Raw genomic sequence first — 17,193 nt, 5'->3', positions numbered from 1 at the left:
CTCATATCATAGATGGTGCCAATATCTCTGAAGTTGGCTGTTAATTGTGTAAGACGAGATCTGGATATGCGTCAGTGTTACTTTGAAATGTATTTGTGTGTGTGTGTGTGTGTGTGTGTGTGTGTGTGTGTGTATACCTCCATAACCTCTTTTTGATTTCTCTCTTATCTAAAAGCACAGCATTGCTATCCTTTCCATGCGGCCTGTTTTAGAATTATACACATGTTTTTGTTCTCATCTCATATTAAGGTCATTAGTGGTTTCCATAGGAACTACGCTGCCTGCTACGGAGACAGCAATTTGTTATTTATGCTATATTTCCGTGCAGATAATATTTCGGCGCTCCGTGGGCTCGATAGACGTAGACGTGGGCTCGATTAGATTGCTGCTAATGAGAAACACAGGAAGGTGATGGTTAGACGGTTGATTATCGAGCTCATGCTTCTGAGCCTGAGCTGTTATTATTTTCTCCCCATGCCGATAGAGATAATTTATACCGTGTCCTCATTAGCGCTTGATTTGCTGGTCAGAGAGTCGGGCTGATGTTGAATACTAATTATAACGACATTTTTTTATATAGATATTTGTCAGGATTGCAAATGATGCAGCAATCGCAAGAACAGCGTGACTTTCTTGGACATCAGCATTTATTTCAACTTATTAATACTCGCTGTTGAGCATTTTAATTGGATCTTAATGTTTTCATGGTTTGTGTTGCATATATAACGTCTGATTAAAGAACCAATAGCTCATGTACCCAAGAACGTGTTTCTAGTGTTTCTCACACTCTCATTACCTCCACATACGAGCACTTGGGAGAACTTTAATTAAGGTGTAGCTGCTTGTTAATGGGTTCTTGTTGCTGAGGAGTTAATGGCTGGTGAAAGGTGTACAGTGTGCAGGAGGAAAACCAACCTGATTTCATGCAAAAATAGAATTTATATAATAAGAATTCTATAGAAAATTTTAAATATATAGAAAAGACTAGGAAACAGTGGGTGTCAGGCGGGGATACACACTCTGGTTGAGACCCCAGTCCATCACGGGACAAAATCCACACACACATTACCATGTTTATTTATCTAAGGGGGATTTAGTGTTTTGGGGATTAAACCAGAGATAAACACCAGAGGTGGTTTTGGCACACACAGAGAGGTAGTCATATGGAAAAGTACCTCATGCCCACGGTTAAATATGGGGGTGGCTCTTTAATGTTTTGGGACTGTTTTTCTGCCAGATGACCTGGACATTTTGTTAGGATACATGGCATCATGGACTCTTACAAATATCACCAGATATTAAAAGAAAACCTGACTGCCTCTTCCAGAAAGATTAAAATGGGACGTGGTTGGATCTTCCAGTAGGACAATGATCCAAAACATACATCAAAATCAACACAAAAATGATTTACTGTCCACAAAATCAAGGTCCGGCATGTTCATCCCAGTCCCATGACCTGAACCCCATAGAAAACCTGTGGGGTGAACTGAAGAGGAGAGTCCACCAGCGTGGACCTCGAAATGTGAAGGATCTGGAGAGATTCTGTATGGAGGAATGGTCTCAGATCCCGGCGTTAAATTGTTTGCAATTGCTTGATATCCATGAGAACAGAGTATTTTTGTGAATTTTTTTTTTTTAAAAGATCAAAAGGTTCACCAATAAAGACAATGTTTCACAGCCTTCTCTGCTCATATTGCATTAATAAACCAGTTATGAATATAGAATTTGGATGTGAATATGTACCATGGCCTAAAGTAATTAACATAAGCATTAAAACTGATGACAACTGCAGTATGATCTGCATAATTATAATGAAACTGAAATGGAATTTCTCTTCTTTCAATTATTCATTGTTCATCCAGCAGCAGCAGATTTCACCAGAACAAGTAACAGAAAAATGAAATCTACGCAACAGCACAAACCCACAGGTGAAAAATGTCTTTATTATCTCTGGAGTCCTAAAGCATATTTCAGTGTCATAATAATTAAAAAGCCTCTCTTAGGAGAAATAATGACATGAACTTGATTTCATTTTGACAGGTTCTGCAGACTAATATATATTTAAAAAAAAAAAAAAAAAGAAAGAAATCATTCATCTATGGCTACAGAATGATTTGCTTCCCCCTTAATGGCTCATTAGAGGTTTGGAAGCGAATGAGCTCATATTAGGACGTGAAAGGAAACGATTAGAAAGGGTGCAATGCAGCTCTGAGATTTGATTAGAAGCCAGCAGAGACGTTATTCCTTTGTAATTTATACCCGATCGAACAGTGGAGGAAAATGACCTGGAGATGTATATGAGATATGATGAGGGGGTTAATGAAAGGTAGATGCAGATTTGCTGTGTAAACTCTTAGGGGTTCCTGAAAGGGTTCCTGCTCTGCCTTTTCGACTGGGAACCATTCCGTTGTACGGTTCTACTTAGAAACTTCCAAAGAAGAACAAGCACAGAGGTCACAATGTTCTAAAAGTGTAGAAGAACTCAACAATGACACGTTACAGTATTTGCAAGAAAACTAAACGTGTAAACAAATAAACAAATGACATCTTTGCATGTGAAAACGTCTTAAAAATAAGTGAAATTTATCCAATAGTTCCTATTAAAAGATTACAATACACCAAATATAAGATCATTTAAACCTATTTCTAGACATTTTTTATTTCAAGCTTCACATTTGTGTATTCTATGGACAGACAATTTTGCTTCTTTCTAGACATATGTTTAGTATTAGCAAAATTATCTGCCAACAGAAAAACTGGAAATAGGAAATAGGTCCAATCTGGAAATAGGTCCAATAATGTAATATTTCGTTTAGTGTAATGCTATAATAGGAAATAATAGGTACATTGGACCATATTCAATATATTTTTACTCCACGTTATTGTTTGCAGTGTGTTTCGATTCGTACACTGTCTATTTCATATACATTTTTTAAAATCAGAAGTGAGCTTGAATTCTCAATTCTGATTGGTCAGAAGGTGTTGATGAATTTTTTATAGCAGCAGCTTCTGTAAGAGCATGCGTTATTATTTATATTATATAGTAAGACGTATCATGGATGTACCAAATAAGCTGATTCAAAACCATGCATAATTGTTGATAAGATTTCTGAGGGGATGTTTGTTTATCATTTTATGGAAGGAGCCTCCAGCATCTGCACTTTTTGCAACAGTCAGAGGTCAGGCTGACATGGGAAAGTCTTCAGGAGGCAGGATTTGTTGTTTCTCAGAGATATGACAAGCTTTAAGACATGAAATGTAACTATAAACGGATAAACAGTATAACCTCATTGCTGTGGCATATGGTATATGCGCCATCACACCACTCTGTCAGTTTATGATTATTTTCCTATAATAGAGCACCAAGTATTTTCTTCTTGACCTAATGAGTAAGGTTTCCATTTAAATTTCCAACCAAGCTCATGGTGAGAAAAATAAAGAATAATAAAGACTTGGTGAGTTTAATTTCTATTTTAATTTCTATTTTTTTCTAAAAAAAAAAATTCTCACTGTGATTTTGTCACTAGATAGCGACCGCAAGCCATATTCATATATCTGCTAAAATCATTCATGGCTACTTCTACAGCAGAGATTTATCTTCTAGTTGACCTACTTTTCCGTGTTGCTGCTGTAATGTGAATAAATTAGGACAGCAGAAGTTAATTATTACAATCCAGTGTGAATTATGTTGATCCTTGATCACTACAGTATGCAGATGAAATACTATAGAAAAAAAGGTTTTCTGGCGCTACAGTCACATCGAGAACTTCGGAGAACGGTTTCCTACATAACGTGAGCAGGATGTTCGAGGCGGGTGGAGCTGGAAGGGTGAGGTGGATGATGAACGACCATGACGAGAGAGAGAGCCCTGAGCTGCAGCTCCATCCGACAGTTCAGTTTTTCAGCGTTTTTAATGAGCCTGATCCCCTTGACTTCTGTTTGTGGGAATCCATTCTTGAGGATAAAGATGGCCCTGTTACTATAGTCTTGCCTTACATACACACATACACACCCCACTTTATTAGGAGCAACTGTACATCCAATTATTCACGCAAATCATGCAGATACAGGCTAACTTCCTAGGATTCTCACACACACAACAATCTGAGATGCTTTTCCAGATGCTCACCACGATTGTAAAGAGTGGTTATGTGAGTTACTGTAGCTTTCCTGTTAGAGTATCTCGAACCAGTCTCCATTCTCGTCTGAGCTTTTTCATCAACAAGGCATTTCTACTTGAAGAACTGACACTCACTGGATTTTTTTTTTCCCCGCACCATTCTGCATAAACTCTGAAGACCGTTGGGTGTAAACATCACATGAGCATCATCAGCAGCTTCTGACATACTTAACCCAGCATGTGCCAGACTAGTGATTTCTGACTAGTGATCACAAGTGAACATGAGCTGAAGTTCTCGACCCATATCCGCATGATTTTTATACACTGCCCCGCTGCCACATTTTAAACCGATCGAACAATTGCACGAATGTACAGATGTGAGACAAGAAAATATTTAAAATTACGCTTCCAGCTGCTGTTGTTGAAACAAAACATGAATTCACGGATGAATTAAATGAGTAAATAATTTTAGTCATTCCTTAAGTGATAACAGGAACTAATTTGTCATCATGGAGGTTCAACAACATTCAATGCAACAAGAAATATGTAAAAAGTACAATGTGTCGTTCAATAATTGCAATTGTTGGCAGATTGCTCGGGTACAAGTGGGATAAAACACTTCATAACATGCTGTTATTGGAAAATAATCAAATTCAGGGTAGTAAAAGTAACGCGGCAGCATCACACCGACCCGTCGTTGATTATTTCTCTATAACATCATGCCCCTAGAGTTTTATTCCTTACTAAGTAAAGTAATGTATTCCTTAGAATACATTCTCATCCATAACAGCTAAGTTCCTGACTACTCTGAATAATTGGTCAAATACTATACACATGATCATAATGTATGAGAAAGAAGATGATGAAAAGTAAGAGAGAGAGAGAGAGAGAGAGAGAGAGAGAGAGAGAGAGAGAGAGAGAAGCTCTGCCCTGATGAAGCCTGTGACATGAACTAATATACAGGAGCTATATAGGAGACAAAGAGAAATGGTTTGCTGTTGCTGAACTTGTGAGATGATTGGAGAGGGGGGTTGAGTGTACTGTAGCACAGGGAGTTTATAATAGTTCATCAAGTGTCATGTCACCTGCTTCGGGATGATTTATGGGCCGATCGGTGCTCTCGCTGCAAATCAGAAGCTCGTTTACCTCCTTCGTTACTCTGCGTAATTGCACATAATGAATCAATAAAAGTTGCTTGTTATTGAAATAATTCCTTTCCCCATACCCTGGAAATCTGATGGTGGAGAGCTCCATGTTAAAGATAATGGGATTCTGTCTCAAAGATCGAGTTATTGATATCGTGGCTTCTCTTGAAGAAACATTTTTAAAAAAAATTTCTTTATGACTTAAAATAAACCACTCGCTACATTAGAGTAAAAAATAAGCTAAAAACTCTTTGATTGATTTGTATTTAATCAAAAACTAATACACAATTTCTAAACATAAACTGATACAAACACAAAAAAGAAACTTTTATAACCGTGCTTTTTTTATTGATATATATTTACAGTCATTTATATGTTTTCCAGACTGTTTTGATGTCGGATATTTACTACTCAGTATATTCGACCCTCCTTCATTAAAACATTTCAAGATCCATTACATTCTTCCATAATGGTTTGTGTAAGTGGACATTCAGGATTAAAAACTGAAGATTACTGCAGCTGTATATTGCACACAAGATGCAGCTATTTCTGTGTTGAGTTGGTGTATGTTTGGGCTCATGAGGTTGTTGAAAACGGCATGTTGGCAGAGGCAAGCTTGTTTTGGGTGCTAAAATATCCTGGTTCATAGCAAAATTTATGATGAAAATTTCCTGGACCATCAGCCGTAAAAACAGCCATGAACAATTTTGTAGTTGCAGACAAAAATTGAACATCATAAAACGATTCTTCGGGTGTGAGTCGAGAACGGCAGGCTGACACAAAACTCACTGGCAATGGCAAGATGTAAACACGACATCTTATGCTAATGAACCTAAAAAATATCCTTATTACCTCAAGCTCGCATGCTGATGTAAATAAAACGTAGTCATTTTCTACAATCGCAGATCTACCAGATAATTTGCCATGTTATTTCAGTCTTGCAGGCGAGATATTAATGAGAACATAAATCGACCAAAGTAATCTCACAGTCAAAAGCCAGTTTAAGGCAACATGAGAGTTTCTGGAGAGTGAACACACTCGTATGTAACGTATGATAGAAACTGCTTTTTTTTTTTAAATGTAATGTTGATCATATAATGATAGTGAGTGTTTATTGATGACGTATACATTACAGCACAGTGAAATTCTTTTTCTTTGCATACCCCAGCATGTTTAGAGGTTGGGGCCAGAGTGCAGGGTCAGCCATGCTGCAGCGCCCCTGGAGCAGAGAGGGTTAAGGGCCTTGCTCAAGGGTCCAACAGTGGGAGCTTGGCAGTGCTGGGGCTTGAACCCCCGATCTTAACCTTCAAACCACCACTGCCCCATATATGATACAGTAGTTTCTGGTAATGACAGACTTGTGCATTCTATTGTACAAAAATGTCATTTTTTATAGACCTAGTTAATGGCTGGACCATTATCTGTCTCTTCACATCGTACCAGGGTGGCTGTGGCTCAGGTGGTAGAGCGGGTTGTCCACTACTCATAGGGTTGGTGGATTGATTCCCGGCCCACGTGACTCCACGTACTGAATTGTCCTTGGGCAAGACACTGAACCCCAAGTTGCTCCTGATGCTCTGCTACCATTGGTGTGTGTGTGTGTGTGAATGAGAACCAGTGTAAAGTGCTTTGGAACCGCTAAGGTTAAGCTCTATATAAGTGCAGACCATTTACCTACCCCTTTACTTATCTATTTTTTAGTTTATGTCGCTGTCTGATACTGTGGTGCGTGCATCTGCTGCGGTGGTGACAGCTCAGCCATCAGAATTATAGCCTCTTTACTTTTGGCCTTAATCTGAGAGGGTGATGACAGCCATGATCAGGACATGCAGGATTTTACGAGAGTTCCTCTTTTAGGAACCATTCAGCGCATGCAATCAAACAGATAACTCACTGAAGATATGTTCCTCTATCCCAAAGTAACCTCACCTTTCCTCTTCAGTCACAGAAATAAAACTGACATCTTAAGTTAGTTCATCTATTTATTTCTGTGCCCCCCCCCCCCCCCCAAACATCATCTTTTTGCACGTAACACACACACACACACACACACACACACACACGAGATGTACTGTAATGCGAAGCACACCTTTCTTTAAAATGTCAGAAATTAAATATAGTCCGTGTCTAGTGTATCAAGTCAAATCTGTAGCATAGCTAGCCACATAAATTGCTAGTAACAAAGTTATACAGGCTGTCAAGGCAGAATGTTCCCCACATAAAACTCAATTTAAATATCATAAATCAAACGTTAGGTCATATTTTAGCTAGACAGGTACAAATACTTCCTTATTTCATATTGAAATAAAACCCTAAATTCATCAATCAATCACAATTTATTCAACTTAAAGTTCTAGATCAAAAAGACAGCAAACCCTTAAGTTCTAATGTACGTGAATTATACCGATCAGCCATAACATTAAAACCACCCGCCAAATATCATGTAGTTCCTCCTTGTAACACCAAAACAGCTGTGACCCCTTCGAGGTATGGACTCCACAAGACCTCTGAAGGTGTACTGTGGTATCTGGAACCAAGACGTTAGCAGCAGATCCTTTAAGTCCTGTAAGTTGCTAGGTGGGGCCTCAATGGATCGGACCAGAGATACTCAATTGGGTTGAGATCTGGGGAATTTGAAGGCCAAGTCAACACCTTGAACTCTTTGCAATGATCCTCAAACCATTCCTGAACAATTTCTGCAGTGTAGCAGGGAGCATTATCCTGCTGAAAGAGGCAACTGCCATTAGGGAATACCATTGCCATGAAGGGGTGTACTTGGTCCAGCCACCACAATTTGGTCCTCGTTAAAGTCGCTGAGATCCTTATGTTTTCTTATGTTTTCTTATGATCCTTATGTTTTCCCATTTTTCTTGCTTCTAACACATCAATTTCAAGAACTAACCCCACCCCTTCACAGGTGCCACTGTAATGAGATAATCATTAATTAAGTGATAAATGAATTTTATTCACTTCACTTCTCAGTGTTTTTACTGTTATGGCTGATCGGTGTAGTTTTGCTAAAGAAACTTTAATCGGTGTTGGATTCTCATCTAAAACATTTGAGAGATATGACTGTAAGCATTGAAGTTTTACAATTTGATTTTACACAGTTAATTTAAACAATAAATATGTTCCCAGTTGTAACATTCTTAATTTTTAAGTACACCAAGTACACAAACCAGAATACGCATTTTTATACATTTTATCTAACGCATGATTCAAAATACAGTAGACATGACTTCATTCCTTTTTTCTTCTTCTTCAAAACTCAAGTCAAACAGGAAGAAACTTTCACAGTAGTTCATAAATGTAAATAGCATGCGATGTATACGAGGGTACTCTAAAATTTACAGTAACAACTCATTTCAGTTAGCTGTAAGCACTGTGATTATACAGTAACATTCTGTTATTGTATAAGCATTTTACTATAATTTCTCCGTCAGTCAACAGTGGACTAGTTCAACAAACAGACTTATAACATATAAAAACCATAATGAACTTTCTTTTACTTTCACACTATCCGTTGTTACCCAGATGAGGATGGGTTCCCTTCGGAGTCTGGTTCCTCTCAAAGTTTCTTTCTTCTTAAAATTTCTTTCTTTTTAAAATCTCTATCATGCGATTATATGTTTCTGCAAATCTACTATGAGACAATGTCCATTGTTAAAAGCACTGTACATATAAAATTAAATTAAATGAATGTTCTTAAACTTACGTTAAAGCTTTAAATCATGTAAAATTACAATGCAACTTCAGTATTTCATACTTATAGTACTTTATTGGCAAATAAAAATCATTCTACATTTTGAAGTAAATTTCTTTCAGTGTTCATTTTTCCTTCCAATCTAAAGTCATTCAGTAGAAGCCCTAAATATTTAGTTAATATTTTTGCATTTGTTTTTTACTTTAGTCTGGACATTAGGGTTGTGATGAAGGTCCTATACGTTGTCGGTTGAAGGCGTGGTGTTAGAATGGCAGCTCTTTGCCTAGTGGTGTCTCGCAAATATTTCTCTGTTTGCTTTGGCAGCGGTGGTCGGAGTTTTTTGGTGCCTCATGCTGTAAGATTCCAGCTTTCTTATTTCTGTGTGAATCCCGGCTGCAGACTGTGAAAGAGTGCTCATCGTTACTGGTGGGAAAGAACCCAAGTAAAATGATCAGTGGTTGGTTTCTTAGCATTGGTATGTTTAAATGAAGTATAGCTGTAGCTATACTTATTCTTTAGGTTGTTTTGAATTGCGATTAAGATTGTATTAGTTCATTCCGAGACATTTGAAGTTTGCAATGGTTTATCTTATTACAATAGTCTTGTATTGACAGAGAACATTGCAAAGTAGGTTTCCACCTAAAGGACTTTGTGAGAAATGTTCATTGTGGAGATTATTAATTAACTGTGATCAAGGTAGCTAAACAAGGAAGCATGCCAAAGGAAACATAAAAAATATGGAAATGTTTCAAACAGAACATTCTTCTGAATAAAGGTACCCCCCCCCAGGAAATTATATAATTATGTAAAGTATTTATAATAGCAAAAAGTCAATTGGATAGAAACAAGCTGCCGGGGGAAAAAACAACAAACAATCACAAAAATGTAAATTTAATGTATTTTTTTTTACTTGCATAACACATATAAGATGGATCAAATGGAAATTTAGCTATATTTTCTGGTCTATTAATGCAACAGGCAATCAACTTGACAATCAAATATTAAGCTAAGCCGCCAAAATTCTAATCACGTTTTAAGCAACATCTCCAGACATCTTTCACTGGTCAATGCTGGTTATCAATGCATATTTTCTCTTTACTTTTTTGTATAAAGATCTTGCTGTATTCATAGAATGGTCACTTTTCTGTAACTATAGACATGTCTTGCGAACGCATGGCAAGCTCTGATTGTTGGTTTAACATAAAAGGTTCGTCATAGATCTCAATTTCAAATTATGTATGAAAATTAATTACTGAACCTCAAAGCAAACTTAGGATTTTTAGACAAATCTGTAAACTTTTAGCAGCATATAAGATCACCTGTGCTGTGATTCATTGGTCACTGTACAATCTTCATAGATCTTTAGCATGGTCTCAGTGCGGTCATCTTCAGGTTCTTTTGGTTCCTGGAACCTAAAATATGAATCTTATATCAGTGATTGATTTCATATTATGATTTTAATGATACTAATGGGAATGATGGCTACCTGGGGTCAAGACGCTCTTTGACTTTTGCTATAGACAATATGTACGGTCCGATCTGTCGTGCGATGGTCATCAAGTATGAGTTTTCCTGCTTTAGCTGAAGAAGATCATGGAGCTGTGCTGAGATAAAAAAAAAAACAAGTATGTGCTTCAGAAGATACATCAAGGAACATCCAGAATTCAAGGAACGGCTGAAAAGTGCTTTGACTTACCTTCATAGATTTCTTGCTCATTTGTGACTCTCTGAAATGTCTCCTCACAGGCCTATGAAAGAAGATAGAAGATTAGTCCTGATTTATGGTGTTTTGTTTTTTTCTCCTCTTCTTATCAGTGGGGGTACTCTTGTGGTAAATTCCTAAAGAATGCATGATCACAATGTTTTTAGAATTGTACCCGATATTCATTGATTGTACCCAATATTCAAGGGATGATCACAAGAATAGGAGTTTGAAGACCCTCAGATGAGTGCGACTATCGTCCTGGACCTTCAAGATTATACATTGCCTCTATTTTGACTATTAGACTTTTTAAAATGACCTGGCTGAGTGAAACCACTAAAAGATATTTGCACTGGTGGACTTTTCCTTCGCTGCTTTACTGCACCATGGTAATATCCTTCAGCCTCACCTCCTCAAACATGGTCCTCAAGGTCTGCATGGCAGAGTGCTGTGCTTCAATCTGTTCATCAATGTGCAAGGATCTCTCTAGGATTTCCTCCATGGAGTCCGTGTTGATGAGCGAGTGGTGCTTGGTCAGGTCTCTGTGTAGCTTCTGCATCTGGTCCTTCAGCTTTTGAATCTCTGTCTGTAGAACCTGGTTCAGAAAGGAGGTATACGTTTATGTGCAGTTAGCCAACACTGTTCACAAGAAAATTTAAAAATTGTCTTTATTGTTTATCATTTTGATCTTTTGTTAAAAAAAATTCACAAAAATACTCTGCTCTCATGGATATCAAACAATTGCAAACCCAACACAGGTTTACCAAAAAAATAATTTTTTTTGTTAAATATAGGTGTAGTTGTTGTATAGCCATCTAGAAAACCTTACAGGAGTAGCACATATTAAACAATGACACTAATAATTCTACTGCTTTGGTCTATCTGATTACGTCTATTGCTGGGTGACGTAGGTGGTGGCTGAGGTTATCACCTGATACTGGTTCTCATAGTTGCGACAGTGCTCAGTGAAGGGTGTCTCCTCACCCTCAGCTAATAGGACCTTGGTACAGATGTAGCGATGTGAAGCAGCTCTACGTCCCAGAGAAGGGACCTGAGGCATGGCACTTAGAGAAAGTGATGACATTGACTGAGAAGTCTGAAGCATGGGAAGAAGACAATGGACATTAATGGAAGAAAATGGACATTATCTTAATAAATACAGTTCATGCTAAAAGTATGTGAACCATTTAATAAGGAAGATCCTGTGAAATAATTTCAAGAACACACATTCTGATGGTATAGCGATTAATGCCAGTTAGTTCTACGAGAATGTTCTGCATCTTAGCTTCACACTTCTGTTAAAAATTTGGAATATTACAAGAAGGAATTACGAACAAAATGTACTCAAATGAATACTAAATAAAAAAAGTAAGATAATAAAGTTAATGTAAAGTAATCTTATTAAAGAATATTTAAAAGGTATGAACCTCTGCACTTTTTGTTTCGATAAAATTCCAGACTTTTAATCATTTTCCACTCAACTTTACAGACTTTCCTTGACCAAATTTCTTTGCTAATGTTTAAAATTCGTGTCTAATGACAATTAATTTAGAAACTTAAGGTCCTGGGTGTTGATCCCTACCAATAATATGCATACTTTTTTCCACCAACGTTTTCCAGGCCTGTGCAAAAACTCTACAACATAAACCTGCAGAAATGTTAACCACGAAGCTTTAACTTATATAACAACATTGCTAAATTGGACTCTATGCCACCATAAAACTATTTGCAGTGAAAAGAAAAGTTGCCAATTACATCATGATAACAATCAAGACTCATATTAATGGGTATGATTTGAAACCATTATCAATTCTTTTTTTTAAAAAAACCCAAAATACAGAACTTGGATTACCGTAATGATGATCTGCTAATCACTCTTTCCTGTTAGCTAAACACACAAATGTTGAGTTCCTGGAGAGTTTCTAGGCAATATGACCCACACCCGTGTCATGTGTAAGCCTTGGTCACTCCACCTGACCCATACCAATTTAAGATATCGTCACAGGCGACGGAACAAGCCGGCCTCACATCCCTCCCTCTCCGTACGTCAGCCCTCTGCTCTGAGCTCAATCCTGAAGAGTTCTGTGTAATTCTGTTAAAAATAGTGAGAGAAGCCAGAACGTGCCCTAGGTCCGCTTGTTGCCATGGTCAGGCTGAAAGAGCCAAGAACAGCCAGGGATGATTGATGTGGAAAGTTGCTGACGACACCTGCGTCATCCAATATCCTCAGAGCAAAGGGGGTAAAAGAATTCTGTGTTGTTACCTACAACCCAATCAGTCAACAACTGCATACGTGCTACATGTACACAATACTTCATGCCGATAGATAGGGTGAAGCAAACACTGCAGGTTTCCAGGAACGAGAATGAGAAATCCCAAGGAGAGGTTACTGTTATTGCACAAACATACCGTTATGGCACCTGCCAGAGGCCTTAAAATAGAGTGAGACGAGCTTTAGCACTTCACACATTGCCATTCCACAACACTCCTCTTTGGTATGCAAGTATGCTTAGATCCACATGCTGACCATGCCAACCAGGCACAAGCAAGAGATTGTAATGTTCAAACATTACAATAATTATAATCAAAATCCTAGCTCCTATACTTGGCATATATTTGTTCCATAATACATCTGGCCAGACCTCAAAGTGCTTCCACCCATGATGACCTATCAAACACTATTTTAGCTTTGAGTTTCTCAGAAAATGGTTATAAAAAGTACATATCAGGGAATGGAAGTCATTACAAAGCATTTAGTCACTCTTGGCCCTTCTGCCACTTTATTCACAAAGCATTTCAGTGTGCAGAACCTGCCTCAATCATGCTGACCTTGGTCACTAGGAACCAACACCCAGGGCTGATCTAGGTGCAGTGCTGTAATTTTGTTTTTGAACGATCTGTGACACTTTCAAACTCAAGCTCCCTTTATTATACAAGTGTTATTAGTACCCTAATCCCCCTGGCTCCCCTTTAACAAAGCAAACACCTAGCATGTTATATTACATTAAATTTACATTGACAGAGTGTAATGATTTCTGGGATATTGCTGCTCCCTTCTTCATGTCCAGTATTTTCAACATCTCCTCAGTGAACATTTAGGCATGAGGAATAGTTAAAGCTATGGCTTTTACTAGTCAATTCAGACTTGTTATCTGCATATAAACAGACAACTAGTTATATTTCCAAAGTGAGGCTATCATATAGAAGTTATCCACTTGGCTTCTATGTACTTTTACACAAAACATTTTTTTAATCAGCAGAAGACAAAACAAAACCTAATATTAGGCCCATGAAAAAACTCTGGAAAGCAAGTAGGATGTTAAAAGGTCACCATTGTTTTGTCTATATAGGTGTAGACATTGAGACTATTCCACCTAAATCATATCATATTTGATATGCAAGCCTGGGAGTGTCACAAAACAAATACAAATGGAGGTAGTACCATGTTCCATCCTAAAGGCTCTCTGGAGACTCATTCAGAGGGGTTCCTTTTCAGAAAAGTAACCAAAGGTGCCTTAAGGATCCTTTTTTTAAACACTATAGTAGAGCCAGTTACTGACCCTAGCACAGTGTTGTAACTTTGTTTTATATTTTATTTAAAATTGACACCACGCATGTAGGAGTGTTTTTAATGATCGATTCTCCTTTTTAAAAATAGGATATTGAACTTTTACAGTAGCCATATAAGCACAGGTGAATAGAGCTATAAAACAGAAAGCATAGCTTATGAAAGCATTTTTCATAAAGGCAATCTTTATTCATGACAGCAGTTAAACAAGTTGCTGCAGAGACAAGTCAACCTAGTTCCAACATTACATATCCTTCGCCACGTTAAAGAAATCCAACCTATTTCTGGGTAGAAGTATCATATGTACTATTTTAACATTTAATTTCAGTAGAATATGCTCCATGGTCTTCTTGTGAAACACCTTGATCACACTTCAAAACAAGTGGAAATGGGCCTTTCATTTTTCCATAAGACAGATACGGGTAGTTACTATGAGTGGAATCATTCATTCTGGTTAGGACTGAATGAACCCTGATCACAGTGGAGTGGCCTGGGAAATGAAACCTTCTGGAAATTCGTCACTGGCTTGGAGCCTCTCGGGGCAAACCCTGAGTCTGGTTGTGAAGGTCCATACCAACTTTCTGGAGATCCAGACTGACTACTGTGTGATGATGACAAAGGCCTGAAAAATTGTTGAGAAGGATTGGCAAGGATAACTGACTGATAACTATTCTCGTCCACAACATTACTCAAAGGGTCAGAAACAGACCTTGGCCTAGCAAGTCCAACACTTCCTTGGGACACATTTAATGGGGCAGAGGAGACAGATTGTTCAGCTAGGAGAGGCAGACCTGACAAATAATCAAACAGGCTTTTAGGTTTGTATGGACGAGACTGAATAGATACTAAAGGTTGAGAATCAGGCTTTTGAGGGCGCTTACCTTGATCACTGTTCTGGACAGGGTCAGAAACCAAGCCAGAACCATAATGATGCCAGGTTTGAAAGCCTTCTGAACTTACAGCCTGGTCATCAAACATCTGATTCATTTGGTTTAGCTGTTTAGAATCCTGAACAGATACCTTTTGAGAAACTGGGGTATTGTAACTCTTTAATGGCATTTGCATATACCTTGTTGGAAAAGATTTGTAGTTGGGTTGCAGTGGCTTAAACGTAGAGTACGAGCTCTGATCTCGTCTGGCTATGAAGTATGGATTTTGGGACAAACTAGCAGTGGGCTGGGAATTTGAGTTATAGGCATTATCAGCTGGGCCATACACATCTCCTGACTGTTCAAAACCATTCCTTGAGTCACCTGAAGCCACTGCAGATAAAGCAGAACCATAACCAACTTTGGGGAAAGAAAGTCCTGCTTGATAGAAATGTTTCATGTAGTTGCTTTGTACTTTCTTAGCACTGCTAGAGGGCATATGCATAGAGGTACCTGTACTTACAGATGTACCATGGACATATCCTGGTCTTGTAAACATATATACAGACCCACTCAATGGTATTGCATTGGAACTAGAGTCATGTACAACATCTTGGAAAATATCTGCAATCTGCAGGCTACTCTGCACTGGCTTGGCTGTTTGCTGCATATCGGTGGTCTGAGCAGGGTTGAAGACACCAGAGGGTTTGTAGGTTGTGTCCGCTGAACTGTAAGCATTTCCCAGTTGTGTAAATCTGGGCTCTGTGGTTCTTGATTGTAGAGTTGATGGATTTTTACTTATCAAAGGAGGTTTGGGGGCAGTTATTGGTTTAAGAGTTTGAGGAGACTGGTGTCCACTTCCATTTGGCACTTGAGGCTGGGAAGTAGGTCTTTTATTATTCATTCCTTGGCTATGCTCAAAAGGCTTATAAGTTTCAACAGTAGGTTGGTCAACTGTCACCAATGGCTTGCTGGGTACACCAGATTCATAACTACTCTGGGCTTTGTTAATAGTTTGTACAAGTTGGTAGTTACTCTGATTTGGCATTATAAATTTTATCATGGGGCCACTTGAGATCACCATGTTGCTTAGTGAGGGCTTATTTCTTAAATAATTTGTAGCAGCCACAGAGTTATAAGCATCTCCGAGTTGTGTGGCATCATAACTAATCTTATAACCATTTTGGCCATTTGGTACAGACATAGATGTTGTGACAGAACTGGTGATAGGAGGCTTATAGCTTGCAAAAGGCACAGTTCTAGAGGAGGTGTAGGCACCATGTGGTTTTAGAAGTCTATACACTGAGCCATATGATACAATACGAGGAATATCATGCTCAGCATTAGAAGCACTGACTGAAGGGCTGGAGTTTAAGGAAGAGGCAAAAACTGGCGAGCCATAGACGTCTCCCAATTGCATGAAGCCATGCCTTGATCCCTGTGAGGCCACACCAGAGGAAGAGGCATCATAACTAGCAGCCTGGAAAGATGAATCATTACTGCCACTTGTTGATACCATCTCAAAGCAAGGACCTTGGCCCTTTACACCACTGCAAGAAACATCCGGTACCAGGGATTTACTTGTTGCAGAGGTACTTTCTGCCTCAGTTAAGTTTCCTGGTTTGCTTCCATATCGAGAGCCATAGCTGTAAACTACACCACAGTAAGGAGTTAATACATAGATTATGTTTTGTTAACAGATATTGAAGCTTTGTAATGAACTCACCAGTTTCAGCACTGATGTAAACAGCAAGATTCACCAAGAGCAACCAGTACAGCCTGCCAAACAAGCAAGTAATTAAAAACTGCCAAATTTACCTAGATTCCAAAATAGAAAAAACACACATTAGGCTCACCTCAAAGGCATCCTTGAGCCTATAGCAAACTTTAGTCTAAATCTCAAGCCTCAGAACCAAAAACCATCAACTTCTACAAACTTTGTCTAGTAGGAACATTATACTGCGAGTAACAACTGTTCATTAGTGAAAGCGTAGAACTCAGATTCACAACACCTGCTAATTATGGGTGTCATTAATTAGCATTCAGGTCTCACCTCTTTCCACACAGAATGGATTTTAGTAGTCAA

At 38.3% G+C, this 17,193-nt stretch overlaps 2 protein-coding genes across 6 annotated transcripts in view; one reads left to right on the top strand and one right to left on the bottom strand.

The window, feature by feature from the left end:
• rpl22 (ribosomal protein L22) overlaps positions 1-17,193 on the top strand; it is a 62,349-nt gene that overhangs the window by 31,617 nt on the left and 13,539 nt on the right. The window lies entirely within an intron of this gene.
• rnf207a (ring finger protein 207a) lies at positions 9,017-17,164 on the bottom strand. Of its 5 annotated transcripts, XM_017450999.3 has the most exons (8): positions 16,964-17,164; positions 16,834-16,886; positions 11,602-11,766; positions 11,080-11,265; positions 10,665-10,716; positions 10,455-10,572; positions 10,288-10,380; positions 9,017-9,391 (listed from the first exon to the last, which is right to left on the bottom strand). In XM_017450999.3, exons 3-8 carry the CDS (start codon positions 11,752-11,754, stop codon positions 9,232-9,234), a joined length of 762 nt encoding a protein of 253 aa, XP_017306488.1. In that variant the 5' UTR covers positions 11,755-11,766; positions 16,834-16,886; positions 16,964-17,164; the 3' UTR covers positions 9,017-9,231. The 5 variants fall into 5 exon arrangements, with proteins under 5 accessions (XP_017306488.1, XP_017306491.1, XP_017306490.1 ...); XM_017451002.3 differs by lacking the exons at positions 16,834-16,886; positions 16,964-17,164 and adding an exon at positions 12,523-13,146 and having other exon boundaries at positions 9,017-9,368; XM_017451001.3 differs by lacking the exons at positions 16,834-16,886; positions 16,964-17,164 and adding an exon at positions 12,655-13,144.

This window comes from Ictalurus punctatus, chromosome 21, assembly GCF_001660625.3.
Source record: "Ictalurus punctatus breed USDA103 chromosome 21, Coco_2.0, whole genome shotgun sequence".
Taxonomy (NCBI): domain Eukaryota; kingdom Metazoa; phylum Chordata; class Actinopteri; order Siluriformes; family Ictaluridae; genus Ictalurus; species Ictalurus punctatus.
Note: the sequence above shows the minus strand (reverse complement) of the source record. Positions and strands in the feature narration are given on the sequence as shown.

Bases quoted from the DNA above. Each gene is read 5' to 3' on its own strand.
- rnf207a (XM_017450997.3), bottom strand. The intron at 16,761-16,833 runs GTGAGTTCATTA...ACTGTGGTGTAG, and splicing joins TTACATCAGTGCTGAAACTG to TTTACAGCTATGGCTCTCGA.